The following is a 27,696-nucleotide window of genomic DNA, read 5'->3' on the forward strand; positions in this document are numbered from 1 at the left end:
GACAGTCACATTGTGGTGGAAGGAACAAGGCCAGGATATGAATGTTGAAAGAATGGCTGCTATCTTTGCATTTCAAAGGAATGACAAGGTTACATTCAAATGACTGACCTTCTATTTATTTTATTATGTGTTGGAGTGCCACCCATGACTCTTTGTGGGCATTCATAGTTCCTATTCAATTACAAAGAAAGACACGCAGACTGCTACTGAGAAAGTGTTTTTTGCAAGCTCAAGAAGAAACCACATTTGCCTGAAGAAGCCGAGGACCGCATTTTGCTGACAAGTGAGGACTGATCGAGCGTCATGAGGGCAACTATGAAAACAGGGTCTCGAGGATGTTCAACCTCATCCAGAGCCACATAGCAGCCATTCTGGCCTCCTCACCCAGCGCCATTCTTCCCAGGGAAAACAAACACGAGTGGTAGAAGAAGGTGGAAGGTGGCTTTGAGCAATTTATTCTAGAAAAACAAACACAGCTTGGCTTGTGAGAAGGATGGCAGACAATAAAACCCGTCAGCACTGCCAGTGGAGTGTGGTAAGACTAAATATTTACTTTAAAACAATACTAGAGTCAATGGCTTTTGTGAGGAGCAAAACACACGTGTGGGATAGTAATAAAGGAGGGATCTCATCCTGACTCTGTGGAACAGAGTGGAATACCGAATGGTCCAGTGTGAGATTTCTTGGGGTGTCATTGCAGGAACTGATCCAAGTGCACTTATAAGTAAATTAATTACCATTTTATGATTAGTCAGGGGCAGCAATAGACAGCTCTGATTCTTAACTAGGAGCATAGCTGGGATCACTTGGGAGAGGTGTTTCTGTCAAACCTCATGGATCTGGATTAGACCCAAGAGGCCCAGGCTGTGGAGAGCCTGGGATGGGTTCTGGAGTCAAATGTTTGCATCTAGTTACGGAGATGAAGACTTGACCCACAGAAGAATCCCCCAGCTGTTTCCATTTGAATAGGCTCTAAGGCTCACAACTCAGATCTCACATCATTTTCTGATGTTCTTTTGATAATACTGCTGGTCAGGAAGAGGTCAAGAAAAAAAGAAGGATCACAAAGCACACAGTGGCCTAGTATGTTTGGGTTCTGCAAAAAATTAAAGATTTCCATAAATGTGAGAGGGCTAGAAGGATGAATAATAGCACAGCTGCCAATTACTGAGCCTGTAGTTAAGGTCAAACACTGCGCTGGGCACTTCATGTGCAGACTTGAAAGAAAAACCATTTCCTTGAGTAGAGTCAGGTTCAAGTCAGGAGTTACCTGAGCAAAAACCCCATGTTTGCAATTCATTCAGAGGACTGACTGTGTGACCTGGTCCAAGGAGGACAACCTCCTGAAGTTACTGTCACTTTGCAGCATGCTGCGGGGTGTGTAGGTTGCTGTGGTCTCAGACAGGGCTGTGCACTCCAGGCCAGAAGCCTCCACCCAGAAATACTCCAGCACCTGCCCAAACCTCAGTCTAGCTTCTGAGCTTCAGCCTCTCCACTCATAGATCTGCAGCACGTTCCTTTACAGATCCGGCTGAAGGGGTGGCTGCTTTTCTTCTGACCCTGCTTATGCTATAGTCACACCACCATGAGGTAGTGTTCTAAGAGCAAACGTAACTGCCTCACTTACTGCTTAAAAGTTACTGATGGGGCTCCACCAGCTTCAGCAGGAAGCCCAAACTCTATCTAACAACTAACACCCTCCACAATGTGACTTCTCCATCTCTTTGATGCCTCTTCTCTCCCCACTTTAATCTCCCCTCTACTCCAACTCCCCCTCACATCCAAGCTCGCTGAGCTGCTTAGTTTCCAAACACACCAAGATCTTCCATTTTGGGTTTTTGCATAAATTATTCTCTTTTGTTAGAATGCTGTCCTCCCCACAGATTCTTTCCTATAGAGCATTCATGAGATGTCACCTCCTCCAGGAAGTCTTTCCTGACTTCCCTCCATTCCATAGAGACTGAGTTAAATGCTCCTCCTATGTATTCCCACAACCTCCTCTTTTTATTTCTTATCATGTTACAACAAAACTATTTTTTCTTTCTGCTCTGTACCAGAGATAGAATACTAAGATGACAGTGACTGTGCTTGCTTTGCTGTTGAATCCACAGTGCCCTGGGGCATAGTTGGCACTGAAACAGATGCTGAATTCAATGTTGGTTGGCAGTTCTTCCTGAACAGGTAATTGTGTTTATTATAATTACAGAGCAGCCAACTATTTATTGTGGAGTCTGAGGCATTTTTTTTCTCCCCTCCCCAGGTGAAAGTGTTCAGAAAGAGGAAAGAAAGTTAACATTTTACCGAGTACTTCATATACGATCATGTGACAGCCCCCATGGTACAGATAAGCAAATGCAGACTTGGAGGGAGGCTAGAGAATTTGCCCAGAGCACAGAGTCAGTAAGTGTCGGAGCCACCCTTCATACCCCATGAAGCTCAAGCCTGTGTTCTTGTGATTACACTGTGATGCTGCTCCTACAGTGTTTGGGGGGCAGGGGCTCAGAAGGCTGCCTGCCCTCCCTCAGGCCACCACTCTCTACTCACATTTGCTGTCAGCTGGGTGGTCAAAGCTGAAACCTTTTCCTGGGAGGCATCCAGCTCCCTCCGCAGTTTGCGAATCTAAAAACGAAGGACAGAGTTAACTTGCTTTGGGAGCCCATGCCCAGGTGGAGCTGGCAAAATAACTGATGGTGAAAGAGCAAACGATGGGGAAGAGCAAACTCATTCTTACCTCTGATTGGCATTTTTCTTCTGGCTGTAAAGAAACACAAGGGAAATTAGACCAGTTGAGCAACAAAGAGCACTACTGTCCTGCCTTTCAGGAATACCATATTTGGATATTTAGAGCAATCGTAAAAATTTACTAGTTTCTCTTCTGCTGTATTTCTCTGGATAAACTGGTTCAATTAAAAAGACCAAAAGAAAGCCTAAATACAAATTGTTATGATTATCAGGAAATGAGGAAGAATTAGGAAGACATTCTAGTTATTTTGGTTGTGAGAAACCCTCCCTTCCCTACCCCCTTCTACCATGTGGAGATGGTGAAAAGAGTAGGTACTAAAGAAAAAGTGTGTGAGGGGTGAGCCAAGGTAGGGTTGTCTGATTTAGCAAATAAAAATACAGGGCACTCAGCTAAATCAGAATTTTTTGAAGTTTAAGTATGTCCCATGTAACATTAGGGACACACTTATATTAAAACATTGCTATTATTCTGAATTTCAAATTTAACTGGGTGTTTCGGCAACCTGGAGAACAGAAAGGAGTGCTTATAGGTTAACTCTGCCTCAATTTTCCTCCCTTTTGTAAGGAGCTGTAGCAGGAGCAGCAACAGGACAGGGGGCTGGGAACTCCTATCAGCTAGCCTGGTGACTCCCCTGCCTGCTGCCCACCCCCACCTTGAGTCCCCCTATTACCTGTGGCCCTGGGGAGATAGGGTAAAGCCTGTGAACCCTCTTACTGGCAGAGGCTTCCATGCTTCCCTGTCTGTGATGACACAGCTAACTGCCAGCCAGCAACTAAAAGACTAACTCTCTCCTCCCATAGGGGGAACCTACGCAAGTTGAAGAAACCTGCTGCAGGGGGAAACCTTTCTTTCCCGGTCCTCAGGTTCCCTGGGGGCTCGTAAAAGAAGGCTCCTCCCACATTCTTGGAAAGGTTTTTAGTGTTTCTTCCTGCCCTTCGCTCCACCCACCTTAAACATCTTCTGGGTTGGAGCAGCGACTTAGGAGCCAGGTAAGTGAGTGAATGTCAGTAAGGACAATATTTTGCTCTTGGGGTCTCACCCTGTGTCCTAAGCCAGTTTTACTATCGATAAGCCCATTATTTTTTAAAATCAGGATCTGACTCTTGTGTCTAATTCTCTACTAGTTCAAAATGCAGAGGGTATGATTCTTTAGATCCAAAGACCCCACCCCAGTCAGCCTGGGCAAGTGGGTGGCTGCTTCCTGTCTGATCACCCTTCACTCACTGATCTCTACTGCTCTCACTCCTGATCCAGCCAAAGAACCCCCCCCCTCCCTCTTGGTTGGCATCTAACAACAACAGTTAATTTTTAGGTACTCTGGGGCCAAATCATTTAAACCTCGTAGTAACTCCCTAAAGAAGATTTTTGTAGTCCTCCTGAGGCCCACAAATCTTGCCCAAATCAGCCAGCTGACCAATCTCCTCATGTAAGGAACACTCTCAGGAGGTTGGGGGATATCCCCAGAACATACTCTTCCCTTCCAGACAGTATATATCCATTCCTCTTTATCCAGTTGTCTACCCATTCATCACCACTGCTACCACCTACCAAATATTTATTGATTTTCTATTATGTACTGGGCACTGTTTTAAAAACCCAGGTATAGCAATGAACATAACCCAGTCCCTGACCTCATGTTGCTTACATTCTGGTAATAATAACTTGCATTTACTGAATCTTACCATGTTCAGGCAACTCTTGCAAACACTGTATAGTCATTACACCTTTAATCCTTATTAACATCCCCTTGAATAGGTACTAATAATGCTGTCTTTTATTTTGCAGATGAAGAAACTGAGATGCAGAGAGGTTAAGTAATTTACCCATGGTCATGGTTGCTAAATGGTAGAACGGAAGGGCATTCAAGCTAGTCTGACTTCAGAGCCTTTGCTTTTCACCAGCACAGTCTCCTGCTCCATAACTCCCTTTACTATAGCTACACTCTATGGAAGCTTCCATAAAGAAGGTTCCTGATGTCTGAGTCAAAGGAGGAAAGTCAAAGCTAAGGCTGTCACAGCTGTCTATCATTTGGGAGGCTGGTGGAGGCCTGTTACAGGCTGAACCATCCATGTAAGACCAATTCTACTTCTAAATACCTCTATCAACAGGTCCAAACTTCTTCCCACACCTCTGCCATTGTCTGTCACTGTGTCCACCTGTCCCTGTGGCTGGGCCCAAGTTCTCCATAGCAGCCTAGAGAAATGACATGCTTTGTATCTTTGCCCCCAGCTGCTGCAGCTTTTCTGTACATCTGGGAGCTCAGTGAGCAGCTCTGGGCCTCCCTCCATTCAGTAGTTCCCCTGGGAACTCAACTGCTGCTCAATTGAGAGTAAGCTTAATGCCAGATGTGGCCTTTTTGATTTTCTCTATTTCAAGGGCTGGCCATGACTTCTCCGTGGCAGTTGTTTGTTTAGATCATGTTGCCTTTTCTTTTCTTTGTAATTAAAAATCACAGCAAATTTCAGCCAGAATGAACTTTCTTGAATATCTAAGAATTACAAAGATTTTGGGATGGGTGGGCCGATTATCTTCCAATAAGAGCCTATAAAACAGACTCTGGTCTGGGATGGTGGCAAATAACTTGAAATTCTCAGTTTAGATACAAATAAGAACATGTTTACCCCAACATTTACAAAGGTACCTGAGAATTCACGTCAGAATTTCATCATCACCAAGCAGCTAACAATAGATTAGGGATCACACATTAAAAGCGCAGAGTCTAGCAAGACTTAACAGTTTTCCTTGGAATTAGCAGACTACTCTAATCTGAAAACAGTCAAATGTTAGACTATTTTTTAAAAGTCACATATACTCTCAGAGAAGGCACTTGTACAGGACATTCAACGGCAACCTTTGACTCCATGACTGGTGGAATGCCTCAGAGACCACCTCACCTAGTTCCTTGATACTAAGAGCTAAGCTGAAACCCCCAGAATGATGGGATGATTTATACAATGTCATACAGTGAGGAAAAAACAAAGATTAAATCTCAACTTTTACTATCCAGATGAACATGGAATTATTAGGTCTTTGGTCATTTATGAGTTTGGATCAGCCCAGAATTTCTAACAATCAATTTCATATTTCACAAAACACCATGTGCACACACCCAGAACAAGAACTACTGGAAAAGCAGCCTCTGACTGTGAAAACTTCCAGTTTCCTTCATGAATTCTCACAGGCAGAGCAGCTAGTGCTTGTCCCCTCCAAGGCTGGCTGGCGCAGGGCAGCATCCCATTTTTTGTTCTTTTGAGCAGAGCACACCCCCTCTGTTTGACAGGAAGCCCTGGGACTCCACCAGGAAAACATGGGGCCTGAGCTCCTGTTTGCCTGCTCTGCACCCACCCTGTATCACTAGAGTACCCATGTCCCTCGAGTCTTCTGGTGCTTCCTCTGGCTTCCTGCTTTCCACAGCAGATTTCTCTCTCCACATAAGCCATATCCCCAGGGCTTGGCCCAGAGTCTTGCATATACTTAGTGCCAGTACATACGGCTGAAAAAGTGAATCTAGCTTTGAAGATACTGTCCTTCATACCCACATTGCAGTTTTTTTATTCTAGAAGGAAAAACTAAGCTTATCCGTTAGCTGACTGCAAGAAGGTCATCTCTATGGTAGATAATGGCTTAAATATCCCCTCTCCAAGGTTACTAGACACAAAGCTTTCAAAATGAAAAGCAGAATTCTGTGACGAAATTTCAGACAAGATGACCTGCTGAGGAAAGAAGTATTCTGAAGTTGGTGGGGTGAGGTGGGTAGAAAAAGAGTTCACTTCTAGACCCTTGAAATCAGACTATGCCATCACTGAAATCTGTTCACTACAGGCTTCAAAAAGAACATTGAGCTCCTGGTCTCCTTATCTGATTCTGGGGTGGTCCTTTACTTACAAGGGATTACATACAGATTTTCCAGCTATGTGGCTTCAAACCTAGCATTAACAGAAACTGAATTTTTTTTAAAGATTTATTTATGTATACAAGAGCTGGGGTACAAGCCAGAGATGCAGGGGGTAAAAGGATTCACCAGAGACAGAGTGGGGAGCAGAACAGGCAGACTGGCTGAAATACACTGCAGGCAAGACAGGAGAGGTCTGCTGTACCATGTGAGTCACCTCCCTGGCTGGGGATCGAACTCATGATGCAGTAGCTGTGGATTGCTTCATAGTGCTGACGCTTAACCCTTTGCACCACCAGGGAGGCCCAGAAACTGAATTCTTAAGACAGTTGTCCTCCATGGATTTAGAGACTAAAGAATTTTCAATTATTAATTAATAAAATGATTTTCCTATATCCCCAAATCTATGTTTTTGAGATAGTTATTCACATAGCTATAAAAAGCAAGCACCACGGAACAAAGCTTGTACCATATTTGATTTTTGTTCAGTAGACCTCTCACTGATGACAGCTAACATTTATGAATGCTTACTCTGTGTTGTACACACTATATTTATTGCTTCACAGAATTTTCTTATTTCATTCTAACCTATTCTTAGCACACTACTCTGTGATGGGCCCTGAGCACTAGAATAAAATCAGAAGAAATCTTTTTCCTCAAGGAATTTATATTGTAGTGAAATAGTCTTCAAAATATTTGTTCATCATTACACCACCACAAGGTAGGGACTACTAATCTTTCTACTTTACTGAAAAAGAAAGTGAGGCAGACAAAAGATTAATGAGTTATTCAAGGCCCTGTTTGAAGTCTACCAGCAAGAGGCCAAGGCTTCTCAAACATTCTACCTTGGTATCACCCAAAGCACAATGCTACTTTAACAAAGGAGTCAGTTTCTAGCTTATTGGTCAGTATATTGTAATCAATAGCTATTTGTGAATTTCAATTCATGTTCGCTAATGAATTGTCCACCTTATAATGGAAATACTCTTTTTAGGAGAAATGCTATCTTTTATTCCTGACACACTTGATAAGGCGACCCTGGCGCTCATGATCACAGACACATTGCATTGATTTATACTCACTGTTGAATAAATTGATGATGTGCTGGAAACCAAGGAGAGCGAGGATCCGTGAACTATTGAAAAGAAAGAAAAGGTTAATTGCACAGTTGGTTGCAATAGATGCTGAAAGGGGAGAGGAGAAACTCAGTATTAGAGGGCACTACCAGACTGGAGCAACTTAATCTCTCATCTCGACCCACCCTTCTCTGATTCCGTGACAGGTCAACAACAATTGATAATTTGCTAAGGGAGTCACTACTCTATTGCCATTTTTTTTTTTTTTACAACTTTCTAAATACTTTTTCTTCAGCATCAAAACAACACATAATTGCTGAGTGAAAGTTTTCAAGTACAACAAAGTGTTAAGAAGCATTTACTGCCTTAACCTGCATGACTCATAATTCTGTTCCCCAGAGGCAGCCTCTGACTGCTCCAGCATATACTTTTTTCTAATGTATTCCTTCAGGTTGTGTTGCACATATGTTTTATATCCTGTGAGCACCTGTCACTTGTATATGCAAAAAGATGAGCTGATAATGTTGAACGTAGGAAGCTAGTAGACACAGGAAACTTACTCTAGATAACCATGTAGTAGAACATTTGTTTAAAAAACATATCCACTGAAAAATGGATGCTTCATTTGATTTCTATGATGTCTACACAGTGACAAGCAAATGGTTCTCTCTGTTTCTGATGAGTATTTTCTGATTCAAAACCTCTCTGCCCTTTTAGCACCCCTCCCTGCTCCCAGTCAGTGGAGACACTTGATCATTTCTTTTTAAGTAATTTTAAAGCTTACTTTATTTAAAGCTTACTGTTCATTTTAAAACTTTTTTAAAAAAATTTTAAAAGTTTATTTATTTATACAAGAACTGGGGTACAGGCCAGAGGTGCGGGAGGGTGAGGGGATTCACCAGAGACAGAGTGGGGAGCAAAACAGGCAGAATGACCAAAAACATTGCTGAGGGGAACAGCGGAGAGACATGAGAGGTCTGCCAGCGCCATGTGGGTTTCTCCCTGGCCAGCCGGGAATCGAACCTGCACTGCAGCAGACAGCTTCACAGTGCTGCGCTCAACCTGCTGCGCTTGACCCACTGCATCACCAGGGAGGCCCTTACTGTTCATTTTAAAGCAGACTGTTACTCTGCGCCTGCACCATCATTCACATCCACCTTCCATAGCAATGCCCAGGGTTCTGTATCTTTTCCTCCATTCCTCTCTCTCCATGGCTCATCTGACCCATGTCTCATTAAAAAAAAAATCAGTTTAAGGGGCTAATGGTCAATAATGTCTTTCAGTGTCAATATGGCCACAGTCTAACAGGTTTCTCCTGCCCCAAATTAATGTCTTGCAGTTCCAAAGGGGTCTTTTCTAGGACTAGGTATTCTGGCTGACTTCTCTCTTGGGGAACAACATGACCCTTTAAGGACAATTTCTTGGTAATATCTCAACAACTTGTTTGAAAGACAGAAATATTCCTGTTGAGACATCACAGGGACCTCTTAATTGGATGCAGCTTTCCTGACCACAGGCAGGGAAGGGGGATGCCTCTACCCCCACTATCACCTGTGGCCCAAGAGCAGGAGGCTTAGGAGCAACTTTCCATGAGTACTAAATGCCTTTCACTTACCACCCAAGAAGCAAACTCTACCCAGATCAGCAGCTGGCAGACGCTACCTGCCCACAAGAGAGGTAACAGAGAGCTCAACTGCCTACCACCGAGTTGCCTTAGTCTCAATAAACCTCCCGACTTTGCATCCTTCTTCCAGGTGTTCCTATCGCACACTCTGAACCCTGCACTCTGCTCTCAAGCACACCCTGCTCCTTTGCCACTGCAGTCGGTCCAAATCTTTGGGATCGACTCACTAGCACCGCCACGAGCCTCTCCCCATTTCTCTGCCTGCCATCTGGGCAGGGTGAGTGTCCTCCCTCCTATGCACCCACCGAGCCCTCGGCTTGCCCTGCCAGACCTCTTCTCTTGGCAGGCACAGACTGTTACTCTGGCCTGCACCATCATTCACATCCACTTTCCTTAGTAATGCCCAAGGTTCTAGATCTTTTCTTCCATTTCTCTGCCTCCATGGCTCATCTGACCATGTCCCATAAAAAAAATCATCTTAAGGTGTTAATGATCAATAATGTGATTCAGAGTCAATATGGCCACATTCTAAATAGTTTCTCCCACCCCAACTTAATGTCTTGAAGTTCCCAAGGGTAGGTGACTTCAGCCCCATGCTAGACTGTGCTGTAGAGACTGAGGTGGAGTTGGGGAAAGAGCAGCCACCCTTCAGTCAGCTCTTGGGACCACACTGTCCTGCCAATGCCTGCTCCAGAGGTCTGGATGGCCTCTTGCTGCTGGAAAATGGAAGTTTTCTTCCTCTTCTATTTTTCCAACTCATATACATGAAGAGCACATCTGGCAAGCATTGAGTGGAGGTAATTACTTTTCTCCATAATTAACTCCTCTCACTTGGTAAATAGCAACAGCAAGGCTGGAATCCAAAGAAAGATTCCTTGATTTCCACGGTCAGTCTCAAACTGAGTATGACTTGTCTGAACCGTTGCAGTTGGACTGGATGTCCTTCAAGTGAATGAAGCCAAGTCATAGTCTGGATTATATGGCTTGGATACTTTTGGACAACAAGACACATGTGAGATTTACAAAGCCAAAACAACAAAAGCAGGCCAAACATTTCCCTCCTTATACCTACACCTCCCAAATCTGAAAGTATAAGCAACCACAGAGACTATTTAGGCCATCTTTTTTTTTTTTTTTTTTTTTGTGGGACCCTCGCCGTGGGGGGGGGGGGGGGGGGGGAATGAACCAGCGCTGCAGAGGCTGCGGGCAGCCACGCAGCCCAGCGCTCAACCGCTGTGCCACCAGGGGAGGCCAATTTAGGCCGTCTTTGTCACTGAGTAATCTGAAACCCAGGTTCATTGACCTGCCTAGGGTCACACAGCAATTCCTGAACAGGGTCAGCAGAATGCAAATCTAGGCATCATTCCCCAGTTCTCATTCTACCACTGGTCCTGTGGAAGGAACCATGCAGTTCTAATGGCTGACGGATGGGCCTTTTAGCCAGCACAGGAAGCACAACAGATAACAGGGGCACATTGATGAAGGATCAGAGTTGACCTCAGACAGGTAAGAAAGTCCAGCTGCAACCAAGGCAGAGCCAAGCATCAAGGTAGGACGGAGTGCAGAAACAGAGGGCTAAGAATCAAGAGGTTAAGACCTAATCCCGGCTGCATAAAGTCCTCAAGTCACTTCTTCTGCCTCAAATTTTGCCATAAACAAACTGGGGGTAAAATGCCCTTGGGGAGAAGGATAAAACAAAACATGCCAATTATCCAATTATAACAATAACTATCACCGAGTGAGTACTTACTATAAGCCCTTTTAAAGTCATTTTGCTAAGTGCTTTGCAGGACTTATCTCACCTAATCTTCATTCCAATCCCTTGAAGCTGGCATGATAATTTTCCACATTTTAGTGAACAGGAAATAGGCTGAGCAGGGTCAAGTCCCTTACTCAGAGTCACATGGCTCATAGAAGAGGTCCAGGATTTGAACCACAACTGTAAATCGGGGACTAGAAACACAAGTGCAACACAAGATTTCTTTATTAATAGGCTGCTCTGCTCCTGTGGGTTCCATATGGACTGATTTAGATCATACTAACTCTTAGGGATGATTGCTAAAGCCACTGGATTATTTTTCCTCCAAAGATATCCATTTTAAATATGCCTCAAGCATCTCTCGAAACTCATGCTATTCAGGTTGACGCTAAGATTGTGTAACATATCAGATGGAAATGAATTTACCTGAAATAACTTTGAAAGGTTGCATCTGGGCCACACCTGTACCTAATGTACATATTTAGGATTCCCACTTCCTTCAAAATGGAAAGTACTAAGTAAATACCACAAAAACTTCACACAAGTACTTGTGTGCTAATTCTTAAATTTCTGTTCTCCTTTTTATTCTTTGTTTTTCTTTTTTATTTATATATTTTACATCATTGTTCATTTTTTTTTTAAAGATTTATTTTATTTATATAAGAGCCGGGGTACAGGCCAGATGCGCAGGAGGGTGAGAGGATTCACCAGAGACAGAGCGGGGAACAGAACAGGCAGACTGACGAAATACACTGCTGAGGGGAGCAGCGGGCGAGACAGGAGAGGTCTGCTCACTATGTGGGACCCTCGCCGGCCGGCAGGGATCAAAACGGCACTGCAAGAGGCTGCGGACAGCTTCACAGCACTGCGCTCAACTGCCTGTGCCACCAGGGAGGCCACATTGTTCTTTTTTTTTTTTTTTTTTTTTTTTTATATAGAGGCATGTTTTATTTATTTATTTATTTGTTTGTTCATTTGTTTTGTTTATACATGCACTGGGTACAGTCAGAAGCGCGGGAGGGTGAGAGAATTCACCAGAGCCAGAGCGGGGAGCAGAGCAGGCAGAAGGACCGAAGTACACTGCTGAGGGGAGCAGCGGGTGGCAGGAGAGGTCTGCGCACCATGTGGGACCCTCCTCCGGTGGCCGGGGAGCATCCGGGAATCGAACCGGCGCCGCAGAGGCTGCGGGCAGCTTCGCAACCCAGCGCTCTACCGCTGCGCCACCGGGGAGGCCCCACATTGTTCATTTTTAAACAATGTTTGCTTCCCCCCCACCTCAGTTGTAGTCCCCATAGAATTTCCTTCACCAATCACTCATGCACCATCACCACAGTCTCCTGTGCTCCTACCTCCCTCCCTCCCTCCGATCCCAGTTGCCTTCTATTCTGCTTTCTGGTGTAGAAAGAGTCTAACTGACTCTTATAAAGGATGTTCTATTTGGTCCAAATGAGAGATGTGATATCCTCCCTCTCCCCACCCCCTCCACTCCCTGAAATGTTTCTGCAAAACAGGGAGTTTATATATTCAAAAGGAAAAACAAATTCTCCCTTCACTAGAATTAAAAATACCTAATTGCTGGGCCTTCCCGGTGGCACAAGGGGTTGGGTCTCAGCACTATGAAGCTATGGGCAGCCACTGCAGCATGAGTTCGATCCCGGGCCAGGGAGCTACCCACATGGCACAGCAGACCTCTTCTGTCTCACCCACTGCTCCCCTCAGCAGTGTATTTCAGTAGATCCGCCTGTTCTGCTCCCAAGTCTGTCTTTGGTGAATCCTCACACCCCTCCCCACACCCCACCCCAAATCTTGGATGCATAAATAAATAAAATAAATCTTTTTTTTTAAAATACCTAATTGCCTAAGTCCTATTTCGTTTGTGTAACTTAATAGCTTGGAAGAAATAGAATCAAAGATGCCAAATCTCCCCAAAAGACAAACATGTCATGTTTCTAGTGTATTGACAACAATCCTACACTCTCACCCCTTCTTACCTCTGTGCTCCAGTTCCATATCACCATGAATCACTACATTTACAAAAGTCTAGACATTGCTTGTGGGCAAGTGCTTTGTATCAATCTCACTTTGACATCCCAGATAGGCCCCCAGTTGTGCTGCCTGCAGCTTGACTCCAGATGGAATAAATAAAAGCTACCTGATGATGATACAGTAATGGTCCGGGACCTTTATGAGGCGAGATGTGCTTGTTTGGACAAGTTTTAGTACCGAATGTGGTGCACTCAGATACACACTCTATAGAGAAGACGAATACCACACGGGACACATGCCACATGCAGGTCGTCGTCAGGAGGCCTGGGCAGGCTCCAGGACCACCCTGGCTAGAACACCAACTCCAAACAGTTCAAGACAAACTCCCTACTCCTTCACCTTAGGGTCTGCATATCTTCTACTCTTACTGCTCGAAGTGGTTATAATACTACATTCTAGCTCTAAAATCCACCCAAACACTCTCAGTAACCCGGGCTCCACCTCTCCCCACCCCACTATAATCCCCTCTCCTAGCAGCTTCCCATATATGGATTTACAGACTTGTGTCTGCTCACACAAGTCTGGATGTCACTGGATACAAACGATACATAAATCAGGGTGGAGAGAATTAAGTCACTAGGAAGATTACCCAGGGGCTAAGAGCTCTGTAACTAAACTCTTCAAAAACTGTATTAAAAAGAATATAGGGCAAAATCAGAAGCCCGTATCCTGTATTTCTCTCCCCCTTGACTTGCTGAGGGATTTCCTAAATAATGGCACAACTTTGTTCTTTTCTACCAGCAAGAATGCTGGGCGAATTTCCCTACTCTCACTGGGAATGGGAGCAGAGGGAAGCCCCTCCCACATTCTGTTCAGGAGCTGGCAAAAAGGGGCCACAACTCAGGATATGGCCTTGGCTCCATTTGCTCAAGGGTCCTCTTGCTCTGGTTGGGGGCTTCCAGCTGCCAGGACACCAAAGCTGAAGCTGGGTCTATACACTGTTTCCTATAATGACATTACTGGGTTAACATTTACTATACATTATCTTATTTAATTCTCATCATTCTGGCTCAGTACTATTATTTTTCTCAGTTTATTAGTGAAACATAGTGGCACAGAGAGGTGAATAACTTGCCAAGATTGTATACCTAAGAGGAGAGGAGCTGGAATTCAAACCCGTTAGTGTCACTTCATGTTCTTAACCGGTTATCAGTGAGTGCTGCTGCCAGTGTGCTATCAGCCCCACTGCTGGGAAGCTTTTGGGGTTAGAGGTGATGTCCCCCCACAGCATTTTGACTACTTGCTTTCCTAACTCACACTTTGAAAGTGTGAGCTTGAAGTGAACAAAGGTAAAGAGAAATAGATCGAGTTAGGCAACTGACTGGCAAAGTTGCCCACAGAATTTTTCTCCAAAATTCTGATTAAAATGAATGAAACATTAAAATCAACCCAAAATATTCCACTAATAAACAAAGACGGAAGACGGCACAACTGAATGCAGTAAAGGTAAAAAGCTGGATTTGAGAAAAGAAAAAGAAAATTCTGGAGCAGAGCAGAGGCATGGCTGTGTCAGCACAGGGAAATGAACTCTCCCGTAACCTACTGCCAAGACGGTGAGCCAGAGGCTCAACCTCAAGATGGAGGCGCATGCCAAGAAACCATGGCCCAAGGCCAAGGAGAGAAGTCGAGAGCCCAACTCAGTCAGCTCTAAGGTTCACCAGTGTTTTTTTCAGTAGCCTCTTCTGAAGTCCTGCGGGGTTAATTAAAAGCCAGACCCTACTACTCAGAGTTCTCCAGCCCCGACCACCAGAGGAAGTGGGAGAGCTGTAAGCACTTTGCAGGGGGGCTTCTGAGGTCAACAAAGTAAACCTGGCATCGAGGACCGTTAACCACACCTCATAACCGAGAGATGAGTCTCCCTCTTACCTTCTTCAAACCCATCCCGGAATGAGCCTGAACGGCTCATGGTCCTGCTCTTTTCATCCAGGGACATGGAACTATTCCGGAAGCGGCTGTCAGTGTAAGGGTCATACTGCCCATCGGCGTTGGAGAGGCTGTGGGTCCTCAGCATGGTGGGATTGGACAAGCTCATCTGGGTGACAGTGGTGGGACTCGCTGGAATGAAAGCAACAGAATCAAAAGGTTGGAAATTCACGTCTCTGTTCAAGTCCTGGATGGGGACAAAGAGGCAACTGCTTATTATCAGCCATATCCATCCCTGCCAACTTCTCTCCCTTGTCTATCTCCTCAAAGGTAGTCACATCAGCATTTGAGTTATACATTTAGAGCTAAAAATAAGGAAAGAAAGGTGGGTCAGTTCCAAAGCTGAGGCTTTGGGCCTCAGCTTTGCAACTTGGCACGTTCAGACAAGCTAGTGTCACCTTCCAGGCATGAGCTAATTACTCCCCAGGCTCATCTGGAACAATTCTCTCTAAAGCCAAAAGCCCAAAATAGTTCAACCGGGCTTTTGATCAGATGGGAAGCATTTGTGCATGACAAGAAACTCTTGCCTCAAAGAGTTACGGCTGGGAAAGGACACTGTGAACACCGATCTCATTGCTGCAGATGGGAAACACTTAATATTGATGCCTTAGAGAGGGTCAGTGCAGAGGGGGCAGGCATACAACTTCAGTCAAACTGGACTTATTAAAATCATAGTAACGCACTATTTTCCAAAGTATCCACTTGGTTAATTAAAAATAAAGAGTTAGGGGCCTCCCTGGTGGCGAAAGGAGTTAAGCGTCAGCACTATGAAGCAATCCGCAGCTACTGCAGCACGAGTTCGAACCCCGGCCAGGGAGGTGACCCACATGACATGACACAGCAGACCTCCCCTGACTAGCCTGCTGCTCCCCTCAGCAGTGTCTTTCAGTAGAACTGCCTGTTCTGCTCCCCACTCTGTCTCTGGTGAACCCTCTCACCCCCAGAACCTCTGACGTGTACCCCAGTTCTTGTATGCATAAATAAATAAAACTTAAAAAAAAAGAGTTAGGTCTTACTCAATTACAAAACACACCAGTCCTTTAAGACTCTGAGTTTGTTTCACCATGTTCAGAAAGGCTACCTGTCTAAAGAGCAATAGGTGACTGGAAAGATTATGCCCCCTCTTACCAGTTCCAGCTCCCACCCTGCCACCCTTATGTAACCTCCCCCGTAATTCCAGCCAGGACTGATCTTGCCTGTTTACAACTGTATATAATACTTGCTATCTGATCACATTCTGCTCATATGTAACTTTTGACTGTTCTCTTTTATACCATTTACAAGTCTGTGTAGGCGTGTTTGTCTCTCTAAAAAGGAACTCATTGATACATCAGCCAGAATTGCACAATTTCTTTTCCTTTCCCCATTGTGCCAGTCACAGCATCTTGTCAGCAGTAGGCATTTCCAAGAATACTTATTTGATTAAAACCTGATTTTTATTTCCTGCTTAATAAAGCAAGGAGAATAACCAAAAAGAAACAGAACACAAGCTTCTCAAGAATAGAATGGTTTGCTTCTCTGTACACTACCCCTACCTAGATCTACCAGGTAAAGAAAATTACTGAACAGAGTACCAAAACCTTTTCTATTTTCCCTACTCCTTTGGCTATAAATCTTCTATAAACAAACTATATTGCTAAGGACTGATTAGATACTGAGAGTGATGGGACCATGTCTCTTTCAAAATATAAGATAACCTCTACCCTATGGAGCAAAGCAAAACAGTTAATGACAAGTGACAACTCACCAAGCTGGGAGAAGTTGAACCTTGTTCCTGAGGGAGAAGTTACACTGGAACCAGAGGAAAAAGGCGAGTTGGCAGCGGTGTCCTGCAGGCCGCCTGCAGAGTGAGACCGTAACCATTCTTTTGCATCTTCCTGTGTGCGAAGCTGGGAGGTGGGAGTATACCTGGACAGACAGGGGACAGCAGGGATTAGCTAAGAACAACACTTATGAAAATCAACTCTGTGGGGCTGATGATAAACATATGAAGAGAAAATATACATCCAAAGATGATGTAAAAAAAAAAAATCAGATCACTCCACACCCTGCAACTTACGAAGTTTCTCAAAATCTTTTTTGCTACTTAGCTGCCTTTGGGGAAAATTGCAATGCCTTTTAGTTTGGAGGGAAATCCATCAAGGGAGCAAGATTGGTAAAAGCTCAAAAGAACCGTCACTGGGCGTATTTATAACATGTTGATTCATGACAGTGTCATGTCAAAGCCCCCACCTTGACAGGACAGAAGCAATAAAACGAGCTGCTGCTAGAGCTCTGAGGATGTTTTAATTAGATAACTCGTGGCATCTCGTTTTAGCACACAAATAGGTGGCCATGAATCACATCTCAGAAGCCAGGCAGGGAAAGGGGTGTGAGGACACTGGTGCTTACAGTAATTGCTCCATCAAGCATAAACGAGTTCATTAAAGGAACCCCAAGTCAATGCTTTCATACAGAGAAGGGTCTCCAGAAGTTGTGTGGTCCTATTTATTCTGAATAAACATATTTGGTAATGACTTACTGAATGTCTGCAATGAGCTAGGTCCTTCAGACATCAAGCTGAAGCCTCAGGCCCACATAGTAGTGTGGATGCTGCTATTGCCATTTTACTTCTGGTAAGGTGAGGAGGGCCTACCTCCAGCCACATGCCCAGATTTCACTCCATGTGTCTGATTCCCAAATCCACACTCTTCTCATTATACCCACAGGCAGCAACTGTAATTTCTAAAGTGCCCAAGTGGTCAGAGTACCTCGGACTTACAAACAGATAATCATGGGGTGACTACAGATTATGTAAATAGAGGGTTTCTTTTGGTTTCAAAAAAGGTGTTGTGGGTGTATCGGATGTGTGTGTAAGAATATTTCTTTATGTTTTTATTATAGTGATGGACAGTCAACTCTCCAAGTCACTTGGGTGCCTAAAGATAGCTTATCACATATCGATATCCTGAATTATTTTAAAAAGTCAGGCTGTCATGATTTTGATAGGATAGATGTGCTTCTGAAATATAAACAGGATTTCAAAATGTTAATATTTAGAGAGATTAGCTTTTCCTTGGTACAATGGTGGGGCATCAAACTCAAGCTCATATTAAGAACCATCACCACATAAGCCTCTACGATGGATGTTGACAAGCAGCCCCATAGGCATGATACAAACTATTGAATACCAAAGCCTTGCCAATTCCCCCTTCATAGGTTACCATGCTGAACTTCCTCCTACAGGACATCTGCTGAGAGGAGTTTCAATAATTTTATTCTTAGAGTCTTAGAACTTTCCTAGGAGCTCCTGTTGAAAGGAAGCATTGATACCTACCTCACATTACTGTTCAAAATGCTTGCAGCCTCAATAGCCACAGGTTATTAACTACGGACATACATGACAGCAACGAAACATTTCATTCCAAGTTTCATTTTTTTGGCAAAAGCACTTAATGCTTTACTGCAGGGTGAAGCTGATGCTACAAAGACGAGGTGCTTAGAGAACAGGAGAAATGACAGCCGCACCACTAGGCATGACAATCACAGGCAGGCACAAGAACTCAAGTTCCTCTGGGTAGCAAAGTGAAGTTGATGGCACAGGCAGTGGTGACTTCTAGCATCTTGTGTTACCAGGACTGGCACCAGAAATGAACCCCAGCATGACTTACAGTGCATAAAAGGACATTCCTCCCTGGTCGTCCTTTCTAGTTTTCATTCAAAAACTGATCACATCCATGTCTTATTGGGCACTGAAAATGGACCCAACTGTTGAGTATACTGAAACAAGTGCAATTTAGATAGCTTTACCAATTTTCTATAGACCAAAGGCTCAAATTTGGGGGAAATGTTTCTCTTCTTTGTTTTCATCCTGGCTAACAAGTCAACATGCTACAAGTCACGTCCTTTCTCTTAGAAGACAGCCGTGGACAGAATGGTCAGGGTGAAGAGCTCAGCAATTAAGACACTGGCCCCAGAAGCAGCAGTAACTGCTTCTGAGCTTGCCCTGGGATGTTTTTCATGAGGTGGATTCACCACATTCAGCCTGAAAAAGCACAGCCTCTGCTCAAGCAAATAAGCCAACAAACAGGAAGATGAGGAGCGAGTGTGAGGAGAGCCAGCGTCCCAAGGGTCCTGGTGCGGTGGCCAAAGCGGGAACCCCAGTCCAGCCCAAACGCCCACCAGCCATGAGAGAGCCACATAGCCACGCCCCAAGGCCACACCAGGTGGCACGGATGCAAGGAGGAAACACAGATACCTGAGTCCTTTCTTAGGCAAAGTGTTCCTATCAAGGTGCGGGTCACTGTAGGAAAGTTAAAACAAAAATGAGAACTTGAGCACAGCAGAGGAAAAGCAGGCAGTGCGAAGAGGGGAAGGCTGAGGGGGGGGCAAAGACACCTGCAGAGACTCCCTTCACCAGAGTGTGCCCTCACTCAGCCACACATGCAACACATTCGGGGAAACGAAAGAAACCCAGCCTCGGCCGGTGCTGACACCAGTCCATACGTTACCCCAAGTTGCCAGGAGGCCTGAACCACTCAACCCCAATTGTTCCTCCTTTTCCACAGTTCAGAGCAAAACTCAGGGGCTGCCCCACCTCCAAGCAGAGCCCGTGCCTTCCGCTGCCCAGTCGCCCATCTCTGCACCACCACTGCTTCTCCGGGAGAGAGAGATGCCAGCTTCCTGGCACCCCTAACTCGGGTCCACCCCCAAATGCCACTGGCAAAGACTTCAAGTGAGAGAAGAGACTCGTTGGAGGGTTTCAAGAGGCCAGCAGTCTGCATATTTGGAATTCATCTGTAACGAAGTGAATTCCAGGTCCCTCGCAGTTTCTGCGGCCCTTGCAGGGTGCTGCTAGGAGCTGAGCCCTTGGGCCTGCGTCGGGGCATGTTACAACTTGCTGGCAGATAAAGTCAAGGCATTTGGATTGCCAAAGAACAAGGGTGTAAGGCTTGGTCTGCGAGTCTGACAAAAACAAAGTTTTTGCTGTTGATGGGCTGAAGATGGTTTCATTAATTTTTTTTTTTCCTGCCTAGCATGAAACATCAGCTTATTATGTTTGGCCAAGCTATGGCTCCCCCACAAATTTAAGGTCAATAGCCATCACTGAGGCCCACCCACAGGGCAGCTGGGGGCAAACAAATCTCTTCATTGGTGAAGCCTCAGCACTCCACATTGTCTTTCCTGTGATCTTTATAGGAAACAGCACACAGAACACAACAGCCTGCAAGACATAATGAGCCAAACTGCAGCACAGGATTTCGAGAGGGAGAAGAGCCAGCTGTGTGGGGAATGGGGAGTGGAGAGACAAAGGTGAGGGCCAAGCCGCACAGTGGGTGGTAGAACAATTCTGGATTGGGGGGGCAAAAAAGGAGGGGCAGCTAGGAAGCAGGAGCATGCCACAGGAAGATTGAGATGCAAGTGAGGGCTTCTGCCGCCCCAGCTCAAGTGGCAGGGTTTGAGGTTCCTTCCAGGGAAGGGAGGGGCCTGTCCAACTCCACCTCTCCTAGGCTTTAGTGGACAGCAAAACGGACCCTCACTGGCATGTCCAGGGGTGGGGGTGAGGGGGGTCACAGAGTACACTTGAGCCACAAACACAAGCAGAAGCCTCAGGCCAACAGCCTCACACAAAACATCTGGCTTGACACAGAGGAGCAGAGAAACCTGGAGGCTCGGTGGGGTCCCCAGCCTACAAGGTCATTACCTGTCCTGTTTCCTGGGCAGAGTACTTCTGCAGAACTTAGGGCTAGCGGCAGGGGAAGAGAGAGGGCTAGAAGTCCAGGCAGGTAGAAAACAAGAGAAGGAACATTAGATTGGAAGAAAGGGAAGTGCTGTTATACACAACGATTAAGACATTTTTCTTTTCTCGCTGCTGACAAACCCAGCTTTCTTCCCTAGGTGGAGAAACTGGACACACCGCTACAGCAGTGAAATGCAGAGTCCTGAGGACGCTTTGTTTTCACGATTTCCTACCTCTGGCCAGCAGTCCTTCAGTAGGAAGGTGTCTGCCATGGTGACCACCAAATCTACCCAGCTGCCTAAAAGCATCCTGCCCTGCCCTCCATGGCCACAGCCGGCCACCTTCTCTGCCTGCACGGTGACAAGGGGAGAGAAAAAAAAAGCTATTGATGAACAGACAGAATAAAATGGAAGGGTTTCAAAGGTGGAATGCCATTTCCAATGGAAGCTTTCGACCTGTCCCCAAGAGCCTTCCCATGGCTCCGAGCCCGAGAGGAACTACGGTGAAAGACAACAGGAAGCAGAGCGAAGCTTAATGCCAACCCAAACTGGCTCCCCCACAGAAAGGTGGCAGCAATTAAAAAGAAGTCTCCCAGGCACAGGTAGCTATGTTGGGAGTTCCTAGCGAGATCTCTTGACTCTTGGAAGGGCGTCTCATCGAGAGCTAAAGGCCACCAAACGCACAGCACCAACCTTTCCGACAGTGTGGTCTTCACGCTGTTGGTTCTGACAAAGGGCGTCAGCGAGTCGTCCTTAGAGGAGGCAAGGAGGCCCGTGGAGGAATTGTGACTCAGTCCCCCTCCACTGCTGAGGGAGATGTCAATGGACTCGCAGCTTGTGTGGAGGCTGCTGACGGACTGGAAGCCCAGGCCGTCCTTGCTAACTGCGGAGGAGCTGCTGGCGTTGGTGCCCCAGGTGAGGCTGTTGGAGGGCCCTGAGTGGGCTGAGCTGGGGCTGGAGGCTAGAGGAGACTGGTTGATATCCACATTCTTACTGTAGAGAGGGCTGCTGCTCCCGCTGCTCAGGACGCCGCTGCCTGAGGGGGACTCTAAGTTACCTTGCTGGGTCAAGGTGGCATGAGGATTGGAGATGACCACTGAATTTTTCATGTTTTCAGCTGTGGCGATGGGTACTTGCTTGCTAGGTTTTCCACCAAAGAGTCTGTGAAGAGACAAAGGGTTTTGTGGGGTGAAGGGGAGGCCCAAGCTATTAAAGTGTGGGGGGCACAGGAACAGGTGCACCTGAAGCTTTCTGGGGAGGGACGCACAGTTGTCCCTCCTGAAATGGCTAACAGCATTCCCTTGGGAAAGCCTGCCACACAGTGTGCCCTCAGGCTGATGTATCACAAAGCCCCAGCTTCAAATTCCAGGCTGCTGATGAGCCCCTGGTTCTATCTGGGCCAGAGGGAAACTTTCTACAGGCCTAGTCATGCTGGTCCAAGACCTTGCCTCCCTTTCTTTCCATAAATAGAGTAACTAGAAAACAGTCCTGGCCCAGAAAACGTGGAGAGGGAAAAAAGCTATCTTAATCACGCTTGTATTCATGACCCCAGGCACAAAGAAGGCACCCAGTTTATGACAGTCTGTTTCTTTGATCCCTCAGCACAACATGTAGAATCAAGAACGGAGTCTAGATCTGCATGGGGCCTGGGAAAAGTATCTCCACGATTTATCTTCAAGGGAGAGTCCAATGTAAAAGATGTGTCTTTTAGGACCACAGAGCTAGCACTACCTGAAGAAACACACAAAGTCTGGCTAGGTTCATAGGACATCAGTCCAGACACACAGGGCGTGAACTGTGTCTCTGTGACAGATACACAAAAATGCCATTCTATGTTATGTCCCCTCGCTCATGACCAAAAATGGGCCATCAGAATGGTAGGATGGTAGAACTGCCCTAAAGTCAGTGTGTGGGACATGCTCTATTAATGTAAGTAAACTCCAGCCACTAAAACCCTTGCAGAATAGGTACCCCTGAAAAGTGACGAAACTACTGCATATCATGAAAGGCAGGCTAGGCTGCCTTTCATCAGCTACTCAGAATGGTATGCAACTGATCTCTCTAAATAGTCCTTACAAATCTTAATTATTTAGAAATAAACACACACATAATCAATCTGCCTTGTAACATCCGGTATCTGATGAGAAACACTTTTTGCCTAGTGACACTCAGAGACTGAAATACCCTATTGTAGGATCTTGGCTTTAAATACTTGCATACTTCCAGTGACAGGGACCTCACTACTTCAACTGGAAACCTGCTCCATTGCCAAGCACTTCCAATTGTTAGAAAATCAAAATCCGATCTATCTTCTTCTGACTTTTATGTTTAGTTACTAATCTGGCTACACAGAAAAAGTCTTTTTCTGTTAGTCCTTCAAATCAAAGAAAGCTATCACACTTCACCTAAGATTTCTCTTGTTCAGACTAATAAACAAGAAAATTGAGAACACCTTAATGATTTAGGAAAAATGCAATTACCAGGAATTGGCTGAAAGGCGCTCAATGCAGAGCCCAGAAGCTGCACGCATTTTCAAGTATTCCATTACATTTGCCTAAGGGTCTAGTAAAATGCCTTTGTAGTTACTAAAGGAAATCTATAATACCAAGGAGCGAATATTACATATAATACTTGAGGCAAGAAGCCGAGAAAATGTTCATTTACAAGGCAATCTGTTAAAACAACAAAGAGTAGCTCAATAGGACCTTCCCCTGAAAAAATAATCATTACTGAAATTCTAATAATCAAGTCTAGACAAAGAACAGCAAACTGCTTCATTATACCTTTCATGAGGAATGCATCTTCTGAAGTCTTTTCAAACATTCCTTTTCATCCTCAAATATGTATGTGTGCACATCATTTTTATTTTTTCACTCCTTAATTTTCTACCCATGAGACTTATTCTTTCCTACAGCAAGACATTTCCTGAGATGGCAAATGAACTATGCTTTTCAGTTGGAGGACGGCCCCATGGATTTGATGAGTATTACGAGATATTATGTGATAATATGAAGAAGCGAAAGTTGTATAAATTTAAAAGAAACTTAAAAAAATAGTGAATACTAACATTTGCACATAAAAATTTCCATCCAGCTTGGGAATGCTAGAAAATGTCTTTTTAAGGTGACAGGACATCAATGCCTCAGTTTTTCAGAAACACTGTGTGTTAAAGAGGTTTTTTTTCAAAGGAAGCTAAACTTTCAGAGACGAATTTGAAATAATGTATGCAGAATAAAAAGTAAGTCAGGGATACTGGCTATATGAAAAAAAAAAAAAAAACTGGCTAAGATCACTGGTATAAAGATGAAGAATCTCAGTCACAGAATTGGCAAGGACAAAAAATTGGTCTGCTTCCTGCGAGCTGTTGACCCAGGTATTAAGATATGATCTTGGATGGTAGCTAACTTTTATTGAGGGCTTACTATGGGCCAGATGTAGCTATACAGATTAATCTTCACAAGAGCTCTCAAATAAGTATCATCGTCCTCATTTTACTGAGGCAGAACTGTTAGGAAAGGTTATATGGTGGTATTAAGGTGGGCGAAAATGACTGATTCCAGAAGTTTTTGTTTCTCATCCCAACATGGAAATATAATCAGTGGACTGCAAAATTGCTAGCAGGATCTGACCAAAGCTTTACTCTACGACTAAAGCAGAGAAAGACAGAGGCCACCTGAACTAAGAAACAAAAAAGCATTAATCCAGGATGCCATGCCATGCATTCCTGTTTCGCTCAGCATGACGGGCCCGCTTACCTGCGCAGCGTGGGAGAGGCCACGTCAGGGTATTTAGCCCCTGGCTGGAGAGTGGTCTGAGCCGCACTGGACATAGGCTGGGCTGCAGGGTTCACTTTCACTGAGTTACAAGAAGCCACGCTCTCGTTGTCCGATGAGATGCCTTTCTCCTTATCTGTCTGGTTGACCAGACCTGGGAGAGAGCTACCGAGGGCCGTTTTGGAAGGCTCCCTCAGCTTGGGCACCGGCAGGCCTGCTGACTTACTGCTGATGTTAGAATCTATGCTGCTGGTACTAGACCTGTTCCCAGCTCCATTCCGGCTGGTGGACTTACTGGGCCGTGGCAAACTCCGGTACTGCAAGTTTGTCCGGGAGCTGAGAGACAGATAACCATCATCCTGATTCTGAACCCCATCCATGCTCGTCTTCCGACCAGTAGACCGACCGACAAGTGCAGATGACTTTGGGATTTTGCCCAGTGTGGCTGATCTGCTGGTAACAGTGGCTCCGCTGGCTGTGATCATGGCCAGACCAGCGGCTGAGCCGTTCTGCTTCTTGAACCCAAAGCTGTTGGCATTGGCGGTGGGCGTCCTGGAGCTGCTAGGGAGGGCTTTTTTGGATTCATCACCACTGCTGCGGCCTGCATCTGATGGGGAGCGCTTCACCTGAGAGGCTTTGGGAGACAGTCTTCCCTTCTCAGATACCTTTGCATCATCTGTTTTTCCTTAGAGAGAAATAAGCAAAGTTAGCCTGCAGACCAAGAAGCCAGCTCATCCAGCTCAATCTGTTTAAAATTCTCCCTTCCTCCAAAGAGCAGGTTCAGTTTGTCCTTGGGGAAAGCAGTGCCCTGGGGAGGCTGAGGAAAGAGCTCTTTATAAAGATAATCTAGTCTTCTCTTGTCACCATCAGCCTTTTAGGTGATGTCAGTGATTTTATGCATTTGCAAAGCAGTCTAAATTTACCCAGAGTGAAGGAAAGCCAGTCAATCACTGATATGTCTGGGAAAGAGATCTTGCCTTTTATAGACCTTTCCCTCTTTGTCCATTAAAAAGTTGCCCCTAAAATTTGCAGGGGCAACCCCTGACTCCCTGCAGAAATTGTCCTTATTTATACACATCAAGGACAACATCAACTCAACATACCAACAGCTCAGAAACATGTGCCCTTGGAGGCATGTGCACTGGGCATATTAGCTTTTCCCCAGCATATGATTAAACCAATGCTCAATCCTCCTAAGCAGCTGAACCATCCTCAGAGTCCAAGAGGCTCATGTGCTTACATATGACTACTTTACGAAAGCTGGCCCTTAGCACAGTCTAAACCCGAAGGGGAAATACCCTAGCATTTATGGGGCCTTAAAAACAACATCGAGTCCTTGCTAGAGTGACTCCAGTTTTGGTTTGCCAACTGACAGCTGTGGATTCAGGACAGCATGTGCCTCACTCACCGGTTCCGGGAGTCTTGAGCGTGCCCGCAGGGGCAGCTGGCTTCGTCCTCGGCATGGTGATGCCCACCTGCGCTGTCATGCCTCGCCGCCAGGAGCCCGTCTGTGAGATGACGGGGTTCTTCTTGCCTGAAGTGCTCTTGTCAGACTCGTCAGACACGTCAGAGGGGTTCCGCCTCCACTTAGACCCTGGCTCCATCTTTATGCCGCTGTCTGAACCTCCGTCTGACTTCTTGACATCATCGCCAGACCACAGGGAGCTCCTCTCCACCTGCGAGTGCTTCTCGCCGTCCGTCTGTGGATGAGACCGTGGATTTTAGTCCCCCCCCAATGCCAGGTGAGGGGGCCCTTCCCCCCAGGGGAAAATAACACAGAATGCCTGGGCCTTCATACTCTGGTTATCTCCTTACAAAGCCTGATCTAGGGGGCCCAGGGGAAGTAAAGAATATAGCTATGTCCTAGAAGGGAGACAGAAGAGCCGAAGGGCTCAGGGCAGAGGGGGAAGGAGTCCCATGGAGGAGAAGCAGTGAGCAGATGGGATGTGGCAAGAATTCAGCCACCAATTCTGCCACTTGGCGACAAGCCTCCTCCAACTCCAGCGGCCTGATCTCTAGCCAGCATCCAGTTTCCCTTTGTTCTGCGCCTCCCTGTCACTCCACTGACTGCAAAATCTTTGGATCTAGCACGGCGCCGCAGTCTAACACACCAAGCAAGCGCGCAAGCAAGGGCAGCTGCTAGTTTCACTCGAATCAGGGAGAGAGGGGGCTGAGAGAGAACAAATCCTCAAAAGCCACTTCCCCCCCATGCTAAAAGCTGGCGGTGCCTGCTCCTCCTCCCCAGCTCCATTTATTCGTCACTGCTTTGCTCCTCTTGTGGGAATCTGTTCAGACAAGGGATATAATTAGCCAGCTTTCTTTGGAAGAGCCCTGACCTGCTGGCCATGAAACCGGGTAGGGGACAGAAGTGTGATGTTAATGATTTGCTGCACTTAAAAGGCATAAAGCTAACCAGAATGCTTTGGGGGTCTCCTTGGGGGCTGGGGTCAGTCTGAGGAGATGCCAACAGGGAGAAATGGTATAGTAAACAGGGAAAGGAGTTCAGCAACACTTTTTAAGGGTTTACACTGAGATGCCAGTCTTATATGAGCTGTACTTAGTTACCAAGCCTGGGCATCACTGCAAGGTAGGAAATAAAAAAGAATGCTTGCAAGGAGCCACCTAATGCTTGTCATCTGAAAATAGTACAAATGCCATCTCCACAAAACACACTGGCTGAGTGGAACAAAAGCTAAATATAGAAAAGCAGCCCAAGTTTCATCGCCTCTCTATCACCACCTCAGCTTCTTTCTCACTACCTCAATCCCTTGCCTTTCCTGAATTCCACTCGTCCACTGCAGCCACCTATGGGTGCCTTTGTTGTTGGGTCGGTCATTCCTCAAACACATAATGAGTTCTGGGGGAGGTACTGGCACTAGGGATTTGAGAGGAAAAAACACTCCCAACTGTGGGAAGCTCATCATTCAGCTGTGGTGAAAATCACTGAGCCCCCCTCTCATCTGCACACAGAGCCGGAGTGCAGTCAGAACAGGCTCGGTGCATGAATGAGTAAATAAATGAACACGTGTTTTTCAAGCACTGATCTTATCTATCCTGATCACTGGTCAAGGAGGGCAAGTATTATCTTCCCCTCAAGTTTTACAGATGAATGAAGACTAGCACTACCCCCTTCCCCAGCTAC

The 27,696-nt window shown here is 45.7% G+C and overlaps 1 protein-coding gene across 1 annotated transcript in view; it reads right to left on the reverse strand.

Annotated features, from left to right (window-relative positions):
* Positions 1-27,696, reverse strand: part of NAV2 (neuron navigator 2) — a 382,500-nt gene that overhangs the window by 32,421 nt on the left and 322,383 nt on the right. Inside the window, exons 13-22 of the mRNA XM_037522590.2 lie at positions 25,963-26,264; positions 24,537-25,239; positions 21,475-21,942; positions 20,747-20,812; positions 19,301-19,345; positions 16,811-16,971; positions 15,007-15,195; positions 7,718-7,770; positions 2,732-2,755; positions 2,545-2,619 (exon numbers count right to left, since the gene is read on the reverse strand). Coding sequence (XP_037378487.2) covers positions 2,545-2,619; positions 2,732-2,755; positions 7,718-7,770; positions 15,007-15,195; positions 16,811-16,971; positions 19,301-19,345; positions 20,747-20,812; positions 21,475-21,942; positions 24,537-25,239; positions 25,963-26,264 — 2,086 coding nt within the window. The remainder of the gene's footprint in view (positions 1-2,544; positions 2,620-2,731; positions 2,756-7,717; positions 7,771-15,006; positions 15,196-16,810; positions 16,972-19,300; positions 19,346-20,746; positions 20,813-21,474; positions 21,943-24,536; positions 25,240-25,962; positions 26,265-27,696) is intronic.

The sequence above is a fragment of the Talpa occidentalis genome, unplaced genomic scaffold (genome assembly GCF_014898055.3).
Source record: "Talpa occidentalis isolate TD23 unplaced genomic scaffold, MPIMG_talOcc4v2.1 talOcc4.3, whole genome shotgun sequence".
In the NCBI taxonomy this organism is placed as follows: Eukaryota; Metazoa; Chordata; class Mammalia; order Eulipotyphla; family Talpidae; genus Talpa; species Talpa occidentalis.